At 45.7% G+C, this 14,868-nt stretch overlaps 1 protein-coding gene across 1 annotated transcript in view; it reads left to right on the forward strand.

The window, feature by feature from the left end:
* Nucleotides 1-14,868, forward strand: part of SH2D4B (SH2 domain containing 4B) — a gene marked incomplete at both ends in the record, with an annotated part of 39,951 nt that overhangs the window by 15,945 nt on the left and 9,138 nt on the right. Inside the window, one exon of the mRNA XM_008594820.1 lies at nt 2,123-2,273. Within this exon, the coding sequence (XP_008593042.1) occupies nt 2,123-2,273 (151 nt within the window). The remainder of the gene's footprint in view (nt 1-2,122; nt 2,274-14,868) is intronic.

A 14,868-nucleotide genomic window follows, 5' to 3' on the forward strand; every position in this document is an offset into this window, starting at 1 on the left:
GGCTGGTTGCTCACCGGGCAGTGTGGTGTTGGTGAAACCAAGGTCATGGGTTCGGATCCCCACACTGGCCAGCCACCATTGAAAAAAAAAAAAGAGAAACGAGGGAAGAAATTATTAAAGAAATCCGACACAAACATGTATTACTCTGGAAAGATAAGAACTCAGACTGAAAGTACCCCTAAGTGCCCCACACAGTGAATGAAAGCAAAGCCACGCCAAAGCACATTATTAAAAAAAGCTCAGAACGTCAGTGATAAAGAGGAAACCCGAAAGGCTCCCAGAGGAAAAAAATGAATGCCTTGTGCAGAAGAATGAAAATCAGTGGCAGTACTCAATGCTAGAACACAAGGAAGTCTCCCAAATCCCATGAAAAAGGATTTTTTTTTTCCTTTTTGTCTTTTTTCGTGACCGGCAACAGATCGCAACCCTCAGTGTCGCGCCCGTACCGGACCAGGACCGGCAACGGGATCGCAACCCTCGGTGCTGCGCCCGCACCTCGCTCAGCCAGTGAGCGGGAACCGGTCTGTATGTGGGATCCGAACCCTCGGCGGGAGCGCCGCCGCACTCCCAAGCGGCGCACTGTAGCAGTGCGCCACCGGGCCGGCCCCCGAAAAAGGATTTTTAATTACATTGTATGCTCAGTTAAATTAGCAGGTGCACATAGATATTTCTAGACAAGTAAAGGCTCAGCAAGTGTCTCTGTGCATCCTTACCTGACAAATAGCGTAGGATATATTGCTGCAAAATGAGGGAGTGGCCAACAGAGAAACAGGGGCTCCAACGCAGGGAAGCTGAGAGGTGGTCTCAGGAGAGTGGACTGAGAGGAGACTTCGGTAGCAACCCCTGGAGACTGGAGAAGAAGAGATGGCACGTGGGGCAGGGTGTCCCTTGGAAGTAAGATGGCTGCTGTGTTATTCGTTGTAAGGAGAAGCACTTGGTTAAACACAGAGAAAGGTTTACTACATCTGAGAGAAGTTTGGGAAAATTCAACATTCAACTTCAAGATAAAAAAAATTATTAAGCCAGGAAAAAACCAAATTTTTTGGAAAGAAAAAGTTGTCATACTACCATATTTTACTGAATTTAAGGTGCCACTAATTGCAAAAACGCATTATTATTTTGAGAGAAAACATTATTGTCTATTAAAAAGACAAAGTGAAAGCTGTAAGACACACCCAAATTTCGGAGATGTTAAAAAATTTAAAAATGTACTTTTTGGAATTGGTGAAAATAGCACCACCCTATTTGGCTTTGCAGTGAACTATACTTATACTAATTATTGATTTAACCACATGTTGTGATGTAAATTTATTGTGAGGATGAGAGGAAAAGTATGGATGTTTACCTCTGGGGGAAATATAAGTGCTAAATACTCATGTACCAAAAACGGAAGACAGTATTTAATGTCTAGAATTAATAAATCAAGAATTAGCAGCACTCATCAGACATAGAGATGTAGCCACACAAAGGCACAGCTGAAATGGCTGAAGTGGCGCCTCTGGGCACCGGCCTAGGATTGGTTTGGTCGGGTCGGTGTGAAGTGATTCAGGGAACTGCTGGTTTTTGTTAGAAGTCTCTGGCTCATAATGTGTGTTTAACATATACATGTTGCTTTGATGCAAACAATGACAGAAGAACACACATACACACGCACGCACGCACGCACGCGCACACACCCTTTCTGGAGCTTAAAAGTGGGATAGAAACAGGAGATTCAGGGTCCGCAAACCTGCTCTCTCTCTGAAGTCTCTTATCCAGGCTTCAGGTTAAGGCATGATCACACCTGCTTGCATGGCCTCCAGGAGGACCAGGCAGCCTCCCCTGCACCTTCCACCCTCTCCCCCAGATGGAAGCGTGCTCGAGGAGTGGCCTGGAGTCCTCTTATGTGTGCAGCAAGCTTTAGAGTTTGCAGATTGTGCCACATATTTCAGCCCGTCTGATCTTACCAGCGCCTGGTCGGATGGGAGGGACGGTGGCCATGTCACCTGTGAGGGGACTGTGGCTGGAGTGGGGACCCTGGCCCGCCCACCCCGAGACAGCTCAGACCTGCCTCTCTGCAAGAGTGCAGAGGCCCTTCTCGTGTCCGGTCTCCTAACGTCTGTCTGTTCCCATGACATTCCAGAGGAAAGAGGAAGAGGAGAGGAGGCGAGGACACGAGCAGGTTCGCGTCCAGGAGGAGCAGAGGGCGAGGCGCCTGTTCCAGACGCTGAAGCAGCAGGCCCAGCTGCACGGCGCGGCCGGGGCGGAGGAGCAGCGCGCGTGGGCGGAGCAGCGTGAGTGACGGCCGGGCCCGCCCCGCCCCCCCACCGGGCCCTGCGAGGGTCGCTGGGGAGCTCCTGCCGGGGCCGACCGCGTGCTCGTCCCCTGGAGGACCCAGACAGTAAGGGCTCGGGCCTTGGGCAGCTCACGCGCCTGTTGGGGACATTTCTTACACTAAAGGTGAATTCCTACATTTCTGAGTTGCCGGGAGATCCAGTGAGGAAGAGCCGTGGTCCTTACTTTGTAGGAGTAGGAGCGGCGTGGGGCGGCGGACGCTCAGAGGCATCAGGGGGACCGAGGAGGTGGGTGGCAGAGAGAAGCAGACTGGAAGGCTGCGGCCTTAACATGCACGCAGGCTGTGCTTCCACCAGGGGCGGTCAGCCGGCAGGCACAGAAACGACTGTCGTGGAGGAAGACGTTCCTACACACGGGTCCCCAGAAGCAGGAGGCGTGGTGTGCCGTGCAGGGCCACGAGGGTCAGGAGGCACAGGGAGCAGGAGAGGACATGGCAGGCACCTTTATTGTGGTTGCCCCGGGAAAGGTAAGGGGAGGCAGGGTGGGCTGGTTTAGCACTGGCTTGGTTTGCATAAATTCCGTGGGCTGTGGGGTGTAGGAGCTGTCTCTAGCTGCCTGGTGTCTGGCCCTCAGCTGACGAGGGCAGATGGATCCTGGCCCGGAGCGTAAGACCTAGATAAAGGAGGTGGTTGGGGGCCATGGGTTTTGGATTAAAAAGTTTGCACAGGAAAGCCACACCTGCAGGCAAGTCCGTCACTGTCTTTAGGAATTGGCTCGCCATGGAAGGGACAGTCTCTCTAGAACCAGCAAGGCCCCAGATGTCAAAATACAGAAAATAAAAGGGCATGATTAATACACGGACGGACAGGGAGAAACTTCTAAACTGAGTGACATCGGCAGGGTTTGGGGGTGAGGTGCAGTGTGACGTTGCAGTAAATGTGTACAGTGTATCATAGTCAAATCAGGGTAATTGGTATATCCGTCACCTCAGATATATGTATCAGTTTTTAGTGGTGAGAACATTCAAAATCCCCTCTTCTTGTTATTTTGAAATATATGATATATTGTCAACCATAGTCACCCCACGGTGTACTGGAATGCTAGAACCGATTCCTCCAACGTCCCTGTTCCTAGTGTCCACTGACCAACCTCTCTTCACTCCCCCACCCCCTCCCGCCCCTTCCCCCAGCCTCTGGCGACCACACTTTCTGAGATTCTGCAAATGAGGGAGATCATGTGTATTTGTCTTTCTGTGCCTGGCTCACTTCATGACCTCCAATTTCATCCATGTGGCTGCAAATGATGGGATTTCACTCTTTTTATGGCCGAGTGATATTCCACTGTGGACACCACATTTCTTTTACTCATCCGCTGATGGACACTTAGGTTGATTTCACATCTTGGCTGTTGTGAATAATGCTGCAGGGAACATGGGAGCGCGATAATGCAGTGAACATGGGAGCACAGATATCTCTTAGACATACTGGTTTCCTTTCCTTTGGGTATATGCCCAGCAGTGGGATTGCAATAATGCTGCAGGGAACATGGGAGCGCAGATATCTCTTAGACATACTGGTTTCCTTTCCTTTGGGTATATGCCCAGCAGTGGGATTGCTGGATTATGTAGTAGTTTTACTTTCAGTTTTTGAGTCATCTTCATACAGTTTTCCATAATGGCTGCACTAATTTACATTCCCACCAACAGTGTAGAAGAGCTCCCCTTCTTCCACATCCTCGCCAACAATTGTTGTTTTTTGTCTTTTTGATACTAGTCATTTTATCCGGGATGAGAAAACAAGTGGAAGGCTGTTGCAGTGATGTACTTTAGACATGATTGGAACCAGGGCCATGCAGGAAGAGCAGAGACGTGACGTGTCTTCTACTGACCGTCCCTTGGCATGTCTTAACCACATGCCAGATTCATTAGACAGACAACTGAGATGTAATTCACATACCATAACACTCATCCTTTTGAAGTGTACAGTTCAGCGATTTTTAGTACACACAAAACTATGCAACCATCACCACTAATTCTAGAACATTTTCATCACTTCAAAAAGAAACTCTGTACCATTGCAGTTACTCCTGCCCCTTCCACCCCCCTGGAAACCACCAACCTAATTTCTGTCTCCATGGATTGGCCTATTATGGACATTTCATATAAATAGAACATACATTATGTGGTCATTTCTGTTTGCCTTTTATTTAGCAAGTTTTCAAGGTCCATCCATGTTGCAGCATATGTCAATACACCATTCCTTTCTATGGCTGAATAATATTCTAATGCATATTCCACATTTTTGTTTATCCATTTACCATTTGACGGACATTTGGGTTGTTTCCATTTTTGGCTATTATAAAAATGGTGCTATGAACATTCACGTACAAATTTTGTGTGAACATGTATGTCAGTTCTCTTGGGTATATAACTAGCAGTAAGATGTCTGGATCATATGGTAACTACGTTTAACATTTTGAGGAACTGCCACACTGTTTTCCAAAGTGACAGCACCATTTACATTCCTACCAGCAATATACAAGGGTTCCAGTTGCCTCACCAACACTTATAATTGTCGGTGTTTTTTCTTACAGCTATTCTAGTAGATGTGAAGTGGTATCTCATTGTGGTTTCCATGTGAATTTCTCTAATGACCAATGACGTTGAGCATCTTTTCATATGCTCTATGGCCATTTGTATATCATCTTTGGAGAAATGTCTACTCAAGTACTTGGCCTATTTTTGAATTTTTTTTGTTGTAATTGAGTTGTAAGAGTTTTTTTTATATACTGTGGATATTAATTCCTTATCAGATATAAGATTTGTAAGTATTTTGTCCCATTATTTAGGTTATCTTTTCACTTTTGTGATAGTGTTGAAGCACAAAACTTTTCAATTTTGATGAAGTTCAATTTATCTATTTTTTTTTTTTTTGGTTGCTTGTGATTTGTGTCGTATCTGAGAAACCATAGTCTAATGCAAGGTCACAATAACTGACACCTATCTTTCTTCTAAGAGATTTATAATTTCAGGTCCTACATTTAGATCTTTGATCCATTTCAATTTTTTTGTGAGGTAGGGTTTCTTCTACTTAATACTTTTATATGTGGCCAGTTGTTCAAGCACCATTTGTAGAATAGATTATTCTTTCTTTATTGGGTGGTGTTGGTGCCCTTGTTGAAAATCAGTTGACCACGGGCCGGCCCGGTGGCGCACTGGAGAGTGCGCCACTTGGGAGCGCAGAGGCGCTCCCACTGAGGGTTCGGATCCCATGTGGAGACCGGTCCCCGCTCACTGGCTGAGCGCGGTGCGGGCGCAACACCGAGGGTTGTGATCCCATTGCCGGTCAGTAAAAAAGACAAAAAGGAAAAAAAAAAGAAAATCAGTTGACCAAACATATGTGTCTATTTCTGGACTCTCAATTCTGTTCCTCTGATCTACATGTCTGTCCTTAGGCCACGCAGTCTTGATTACTGCACCTTTGTAGTAAGTTTTGAAATTGGGTGATATGAGACCTCCTCTATGGTTGACCTTCTTTTTCAGGAGTATTTTAATTATTATGGGTCCCTTGTATTTCTATATGAATTTTCGGAGCAGTTTGTCAATTTCTGCAGTAAATTCAGCTGGGATTTTTATAGTGATTGTATTGAATCTGTAGATCAATTTGGGTAGTATTGCCATCTTAACACTACTTAGTCTTTGAATCCATGAACACAGAATGTCTTCTCATTTATTTAAGTCTTATTCAATCTCTTTCAATAATTTTTTGTATTTTCGGTGTAGAAGTTTTGTCATTGTTTTGATAAATTTATTCCTAATTATGTATTCTTTTTGGTGCTATTGCAAATGGAATCGTTTTCTTAGTTTCATTTTTGGATTGTTTATTGCTAGTGCATATTGATCTTGTATTCTGCAACCTTACTAAACTTGTTTATTAGTTGGAATAATTTTTTTTATTTATTGAATCATAAATCCTTATGATTTTCTACACATACAAGATAATTTTATGTGCAAATACAGATAGTTTTACTTCTTCCTTTCCAGTCTGGATACGTTTTTTTTTTTTTCTCTCGCCTAATTGCTCTGGCTAGAACTTCCAAAACTATGCTGAATAAAAGTGACAAAAGCAGGCATCCACGTCTTCTTCCTCATCTTAGGGGAAGCGTTCAGTCTTTCACCATTACGTACGATGTTTGCTGTGGATTTTTCATACATAACCTTTATTGGGTTGAGGAAGTTCCATAGTTTCTTAGACTGTTGAATGTTTCTATAACAGAAGGGTGCTGGACTTTGTCAAATGCTTTTTCTGCATCTGTTCAGATGATCATATGTTTTTTTGTTCTTTATTCTATTAATATGATGTATTCTGTGGTTGAGTTCTATATGTCAAACTCATCTTTCGTTCCTGGGATAAATCCTACTTGTTCATATGTTTTATGTGTTATTGGATTCTGTTTCCTAGTGTTTTGCTGAGAATTTTCGCATCTGTATTCATAAAGGATATTAGTCTGTAGTTTTCTTTTCTTGTCATGTTTTTGGCTTGTTGTAGAATCAGGGTAATACTGGCCTCAAAGAACTAGCTGGGAAGCATTCCTGGGATAAATCCTACTTGTTCATATGTTTTATGTGTTATTGGATTCTGTTTCCTAGTGTTTTGCGGAGAATTTTCGCATCTGTATTCATAAAGGATATTAGTCTGTAGTTTTCTTTTCTCATCATGTTTTTGGCTTGTTGTAGAATCAGGGTAATACTGGCCTCAAAGAACTAGCTGGGAAGCATTCGTACCTCTTCTATTTTGTCGTGAAGAGCTTGTGAAGAATTGGAATTAATTATTCTTTAAACATTTGGTAGAACTCACCGGTGAAGCCATTGAGTCCTGGGGCTTCTTTGTGGGAAGTTTCCTTGATTACTAACTTAATCATCACTTGTTATGAGCCATTTTTTCCTTGAATAAATGCCCTTTGAATTGCTGTAAGCCTTTGGTTACTTTCTAATATTCTGAGAAAGTTGATTCTGACAATTTTCTAGTGTTCTCATTGCTTTTATGTGGGAGAGGACTTTCAGAGGTCCTTAATTTATCTTTTTCACTGATATCCTCATAAACCGATATTTAATTAATTCAGTGCCGGTCTTAAAACACCCAGAGCAACGGGGTCAGATTTGGAGACATAACTGGGTTACTACTAAGGTGAATGAGTGCGAAGCATTTATTTTTGTGTTGATTTTTAAAAAAAATTATTCCAAGTGACCTAGCACCTATTCAAGTGCTTAAAAAGGAATAGCCAAACAGAAATTGGATAAAAGGAAAAACTGATTAAAATGTTTAAATGAGGGTTTTTTTGTTTGTTTGTTTTTTACATTTTTTGCACCATGAGGCATTTGCAATTTTGAGCATGCCAGTGTTTTTTCTACTTCTCAGCATTGATGTCTTTGACCAGATGGTGCTAGGCCTCTTGGGCCACGGCAGCCCAAGGGCTGTGTTCCCAGGACCCCAGAGCAGACATTATTCTGTACGCAGAAGTCTTAGAGCACCAGTGCCAGCACGTGCAAACCTCATCTCTCAACCAGGCCTTCTGTCTCCCTCTGCTAGGGACTTACTGTTGTATACACAAAAGAGCTTGAAAACTGGGCTGTCTTTGCTTTCCAAGGTCCCCTTACAGATGCCACTTTCACAAGTGTTTCTGCGGAGGCCCACTGGGTGAAGCAGGTGTGAGCAGTTGACTCTGGTGAAGAGGATGTGGGGGTCCATGGTCCCCTGGCCCCCTGTATCCTCCCCACTTTTGCGGCTTCAGGGACCCCTCCCTGAAACCCTTTGGGTGCTGTGTGATATATTTTGAACACTGGTGCTCTAGCTTAGTGGCTGCCCTTAGCTTGGGACTTTCTCCTCTTAAGGAAAATTTCTTTCTTAGCTGCATGGCCTCTGCACTAGGCTCTTTGAATCAAAGAGAGCCCAAGAGATTGTGTCATCCAGATAAAACTGAATTTGGGGCTTATCCCAGCAGAGTGAGCAGGGGGCAGATTCCCTTGGCCTTTCCTCCTGGGGCACCACAGCGGTGAGTCCATTCGGCTCTTTAATTCCTCCTTCGTAGCATGTGAAACGAGGGGTCCTGTCAGTGGTTTGGGGGAGACGGCAAAATGGTTGGTTGAGAAGAGCCCTCTATTGGAGACTGAAATGGAATCTCACTACGGCATGTGTGTTTGCAGTTAGGGTTACAGTGGGATTCTGCTTTTAAGTCTCCATTCCTTGTGACTTGGGCCCTGGTGGGCCCTGGGGGCTGGGGAAGGAAATGCAGGTGGAGTCTGCGGTCAGGACCATGCCCTTTCCGTCTGTGGACCTCTTCCAGCAATGGCACCTGGGTCTCTCAGTCACTTCCTCCTTTCAGAGCTAATATTACAAATGCAAACATTGTGTTCAAGGCTCATTCTTCATCCAGGGCAGATGCACAGGACAGGAGAATGTTCCACCACTCACAGGTAACTGCTGGGCAGGTGCTCTTTAACTGTTTCATGCCCATTCACATGTGGGTTGGAGTTGTTTTATGAATTGCCAAATATTACTTAACACTGCCCTCACTAAAATCATCAAAATGCCCCAAACTCTGAGAGTTCACAAAGCCTAGGTCATTCATTACACATATGCTTAAAACAGCCTCAGAGCAGAGTTAGTATTGGTATTTCTATTTTATTGACAAGGAAACTGAGGCTCAGACTTGGTAAGCAGGTTGGGGGATCATGCTCAAATGGAGGATTTTCTTTTTCCTTACTCTTGGCTTAGTGTTCTGGTCTGAGGATTAGGGGTCCTCCAAAAGCAGGACATAGGAGGGGCGTCTTTGGTCACCAGCCTAACGGGGGCTCCAGAGGTCCATGCACAGGAGGTTTCACAAGAAGCCGTGAATGCTCTTCTATTCCTTCCTGTGATGTTTCTGAAACACGCTGCTGAGCATCCCCAGGACCGGCAAGTGGTGGCTGAGGTTGCAGAAACACAAAGCAGACATTACACTCGATAATCAATTTGTGTGCAGCAATGGAGCTCAGAGCTGGTGGTGGTTGTGGGAGCAAGTTCAGTATTGATCTTAGTCACAGAACGTTCCTCTGCAATGCTTCCTCCTGCAGCTTGGGGGGATGCCCATCATCTGCACCCGGGACAGACTGAGGAGCAGCGGTAGACACTGATTGTGCTCCTACTGTATACTGACCATTGTGTCAGACATAGTTCCTCTCTTCTAAAATCTCAAAATCTGGAAGAAGAAACTCACATGCACAAGTTGTTACAATTGAACAAGTAGGTGTTTGTATTAATCCGTGTTTGTGTTGCTGTAACAGAATACCTGAGACTGGGTAATTTATTTAAAAAGAGGTTTATTTGGTCCATGAATCTGGGGCAGCTGTATCTGTTGTGGGCCTCAGGCTGCTTCTACTCATGGAGGAAAGAGCCAGAATGCACGAGCAGGTCATAAAGTGAGAGAGGGAGCAAGACAGGGAGAGTGAAGGCATGGGTCTATTCACGAGGGTCCACACCCAGGACCCCAACACCTTCCATTAGGCCCCACCTCTTAAACATTCTAACTCCCAACCCTGCCACATTGGGGATCAGATTTCAACATGAGTTTTGGAGGGCAAATCATATCCAAACTATAGCAGTCTTCCGACAGAGTTTTGTATAAGATATATGGAGAGACAGTGACTCCCTTTAAAGCAGGGAAAGCATTTAAAAAGGCCTCATGGAGGAAATGGCATTTGGCTTGGGAAAAACAGGTAGGCGAAAAGGTGGGAAAGGGCATCACAGCAGAGAGAACAGCACTGAGCGAAGCAAGGTCCCTGTGTGCACAGGTCATGGCACATGTTATCATGTGACTGCAGCTTGGGGCTCATGGTGGGCAATGATGAAAAATGAGACCTGAACAAGAATTTGATTTGTTTAAATTCAGAAGGAAGAGATGGGTGGAAAAAGGAGGCAGGGCAAAGGTCTATACTGCATAAAGGAGTGAACAATTGTAAAGCAAGGTCGCTGACGACGACGGTAGTGTGGGGGAAGGAGCACTGGGCTGGGAGTCCTGTTCCAGCTCTGGAGCTTACCAGTGTGACCTTGAGCAAGTTCTTACTCAGATGCTGTTTCCTCATTTGTAAAATAGGGCTAATCATGTTGAGCTGGGGCTCGCTGGGGGCGTGAAATGAGAGAGAGGAGGCAAAAGTGCTTTCTGAGTTGTGAAGGTCTGTGATGGGACGGAAAGTTAAGAGCTGGGCTGGTGTTTTCCTTAGGGGTGGAGAATGGAAATCATCTGGCCCAGGAGCTGCCCAGCTAATGTGCTGTGTGGCAACTGGAAACGGAAAAACCTCCAAAAAGCAGAGAAAAGATGTGATCATTCAGGCCTCATTATTTTAGATCCTCATTTTATACTTTCTTAAAGATGATGAGCTAAACTCTGGAGCCTGTCATTCAAATCCAACAAAGCCGTTCTGCACTCAATTAATTTAATATGAAAGATAGTGGCCATTAATCTATCTGGGAGTGGTGGTTTTTGATAAAACACCCAAATTAAATTCTCTAAATTTGAAAAAAAGGGAATTATCCCCTTTAGTATTACTTGAATACAGTTACTCAATTCAAACAGCAGAGCTCTGGCTTCTGAGCAGCTCTGACTGTAGCAGGCACAGAAATCCATTCAGTGATTTTTCAGTTGTGAATTTGTAGGAGCGTGGAGTTAGATGACATCTGGTTGCTTAGAGATTTAGAGACGAGCTAGCACAACTTGGCAGATGATATTATTTGTAAAAATTGAGTATTTCGTGTTGTTATTTGGTTAGAAATGTGAACAGTTTTGGAAACATCAGCAGGACTTGTGTTCACCCCTGGCTCTTTGAACTGTGTGATTTTGGTTGTCGCCCCGAACCAACCATCTGCACACCTGTTGTCTCGCCCCTCGCCAGGTTGCCATCAGCGCTGAGTGAGAAATGTGAGCTCAGGTCCAGTGCAGAGTCCAGTGAAGTTGGTTCCATACACTTCACTCTTAGAAAAGAGTGTGCTCTGGAGTCCTGAGGGGCTGGCTTATGGGGACAGTGTCTGGTCTAGAAGTGGGGTGGGGCACAGCAGAATCTTGGGTTGAGAGGAAAGTTAAAAGATGACACAAAAGAAGGGCTTTTCTGTCCATTGATGGGATGGGATAGTGTGCAGCTTCTCCTTGGACATAACTAGTTTGAACTGCTCCCCAAACTCTGGGTGACATATTTTTGATATTATAACTCAAAATAATGCCAGCCTGAGCCTCTACATGCCTGATTAGTGCTCTGCTTAGGGTTTTTCCTCCTCTTTAATTGCTCAAGAATCCCTGAGGGCTTTACCCTCCCAAAGGGGCCATTCAGCATTCGTGTGGGTATGGGGAGTGCTAAGGCTCCTGGAGGCCACAGGGGGTAACTGTTGGCAGCCATCGGGCCATACCAGCAGGACGAGGACCACTGACAAGTTCAGAACCTCAGGGTGGGGTTGAGAGAGTTCCTTCCCTTGGCCTAAGTGTAGCTGTGGGTGAACCTCACTTGCTCTCCTGGAGGCTCATCTTTCAGGGACATTGCCTTGAGTGCCAAAGCCACCATTCCCCCGCGTGACTGCAGCTCCAGCAGGCTGAGTCACGAGAGGCCTGCATATAAACTCCTCAATATCAGGGCTGCCTGTTTCCCTTTCCCAGGGATCAGGAAGCCTCCCCGTTCTACGAAGTTTTCATCTTTCCCGTTCCCTGACAAGAGCCCCAGCCTCCACTCCTATACCACTTCCCCACCTCCACCCAGGGACAGACCCTTTCTAACGATGGCATTCCAGTCCTCTGAGCTCACAGCAAACACAGTAATAACACCACCACCAGATACTATTTAATGATCCTCCGTGATGTGCCAGGAACCGTACAAGCCCCTTCTGGGCACTGTCTCATTTACATCTTAAAGCAGCCCTGTGAGGCCCCCGTTTCATAGATGAAGAAATCAAGTGTAGACATGGTAACTCAAGTCACCCAAGATCACAGGCAGCGGAACTGAGACACATCTACACACACAGACCATCTAAATCTTCACTGATGGCTTTCCCTGTGTGAGGGCGCTTCAAAAAGTTCACGGGAAGATTCATATGCTCTTTTAATTCTATTTTTCCATGAACTTTTTGAAGTCCTCTCACGTTATAGGGTTACTCACTGATGTTCAGGGACATAATACTGATCACGCCAGGGATTGCTACATGTTGCTCTGAAGCATTTGGTTTCTCTCTAAAATGTAACCGGATCATCCAAACTGCATTAGGCATTTTCTCTGGGCAGGGGGGAGGGGGGCACGGCCAAAGGAACCATGGCAAGTGCGGTGTTGTAGAGAGGGGTCTCGTGAACGGCAGCTGATGGTCTTCCAGAGTCAAGTGCTTACCAGGCCTTTCCTCGTGGACTCCCAAAGGCACCTCCACCTCACCAGTGTCCAAAACTCAGTCCTCCTCTTCCCCCAACCGGCTTCATCACTTGGCCGTCATGCTGGTCTGTTCATTTTGCTCACTACAAGTCTAAAAACATATCACATTGTAAGAATTCTACATCCTTAATGTTCTTTGACTGCACACTGCGCCCCCAGCCCCGCCATTCTCCTGGCGCTTTCTTAAGATGATGCGTTATCATCTGCCAGAACACTGTTAAAACAGCTGTGCACATCTGTGGTGACCACGCAGTAACTGCAGCCCCTGGGGCTGTGCTGCCATTCTCCTGGCGCTTTCTTAAGATGATGCGTTATCATCTGCCAGAACATTGTTAAAACAGCTGTGCACATCTGTGGTGACCACGCAGTAACTGCAGCCCCTGGGGCTGTGCGGTGCACGGCTTGCACCGTATGAGTAGTGGTCCTGTGCAGTGCAGAGCTGGCACCAAGGAGGCACTAAATACACAGGTGCTGAAACAATGCATACACCCTGCCTGCATGTATTATTTAAAGTGTTAAAAATCCTCCCTGCTGCAATAACTAGCCTGGTTATGCTCCTGCAGCTGTGTAACTGCTCACAGGGATTCTGCCAAGAGGAAACCAGCCACTGTCATGTCTCTCAATGCATACACCCTGCCTGCATGTATTATTTAAAGTGTTAAAAATCCTCCCTGCTGCAATAACTAGCCTGGTTATGCTTCTGCAGCTGTGTAACTGCTCACAGGGATTCTGCCAAGAGGAAACCAGCCACTGTCATGTCTCGTCAGTGTTACAGAACTGAGCAGGGGCCTCAAGCACAGAAAAGGACATGATTCTAGCACATCCTGGCTGTTTTGGCAGACATTGGACACAGCATGGTACTGTCTCCATTTTCCAGGGAGGCAAAGCTAAGACCTAAAGAGATGAAAATTTGTCCCAGACCGGGCAGGAATTCAGGAGCTAAACCAAGGAGAAAGCTCAGATCTCTTTCCGCCCCTGAGCCTGGGGAAGCTGAAATGCCAAGGTCTGATATGGGTGAGGCTGGTCTCCAATGACTGCAAGACTCCCATCTTCTTATTGTTTTATTTATGGGTCCTATGCCGGGCAGTAGTGGGGAGTGATGTCTCAGTTCTGTGGAGGAGGCCCCAGGCCAGGCAGGTGCGGGTGTGTCCCCGTGACAGCATAGCCCAGCTGGAAAAGACCTTTTCCCCTGATTTGCAGATGAGAGAACTGAAGGACGAAGGCGGGGACACAGCTGGGCACACACGTGGCCAACAGCAACACCACGGATATGCCCTGGCCCCTGACCTTCAGCCCAGGCTCACTGACCCAGAATGGTGCTGCTCCATTTTTTCTTTTCTTTTTTTATTGTGGTAAAATATACAGAGCATAAAATTTACCATTTTAAAGCATTAAGTACATTCACATTGCTGTGCTGCCATTACCACCATCATCTTTAGAAGTTTTTCATCTTCCCAAACTGAAACTCCACACCCATCTAANTTACCACCATCATCTTTAGAAGTTTTTCATCTTCCCAAACTGAAACTCCACACCCATCTAACAGTAACCCCCCATTTCCCCTCCTCCCAGGCCCTGGAAGCCACCGCACCACTCTCTCTCTGTAGGGACTGGACTTCTCTAGGTTTGTCACGTGGAATCATACATGTCCTTTCGTGACTGGCTTATTCCACTTAGCATAACGTCTTCAAGGGCCATCCGTGCTGTAGCATGTGCCAGAGTTTCCTTTCTTTTTAAGGCTAAACGGTATTTCATGGTACTATATTTCATACTTTGCTTATCCGTTCATCCGTCGGTGGGTACTTGGGTTGTTTCCACTTTTTGGCACTGTGAACACGGCTGTACAGATACCTGTTTGAATCCCTGCTTTCATTTCTTTGGAGTATATGCCCAGAAGTGGAACTGCTGGATCATGTGGTCATCCTATGGTTACTTTATTGCGAGAGTCCCAGTTTCCCACAGTGGCTGTGCCATTTTGTATTTCCTCCAGCGATGTGCAAGGGTTTCAGTTTCTCCACGTCCTCACCAACGCTTGTTCTGTTCTCTTTTTCTTCCTCTTTCTTTTCTCTCTTCATTTCTTTTCTTTCTTTCGTTCTTTTTCTTTCCTTCCTTCCTTCCTTACTTTCATAGGCATCCTAACAGGTGTGAAATGGTATCTC

The sequence above is a fragment of the Galeopterus variegatus genome, unplaced genomic scaffold (assembly GCF_000696425.1).
Source record: "Galeopterus variegatus unplaced genomic scaffold, G_variegatus-3.0.2 Scaffold11645, whole genome shotgun sequence".
In the NCBI taxonomy this organism is placed as follows: Eukaryota; Metazoa; Chordata; class Mammalia; order Dermoptera; family Cynocephalidae; genus Galeopterus; species Galeopterus variegatus.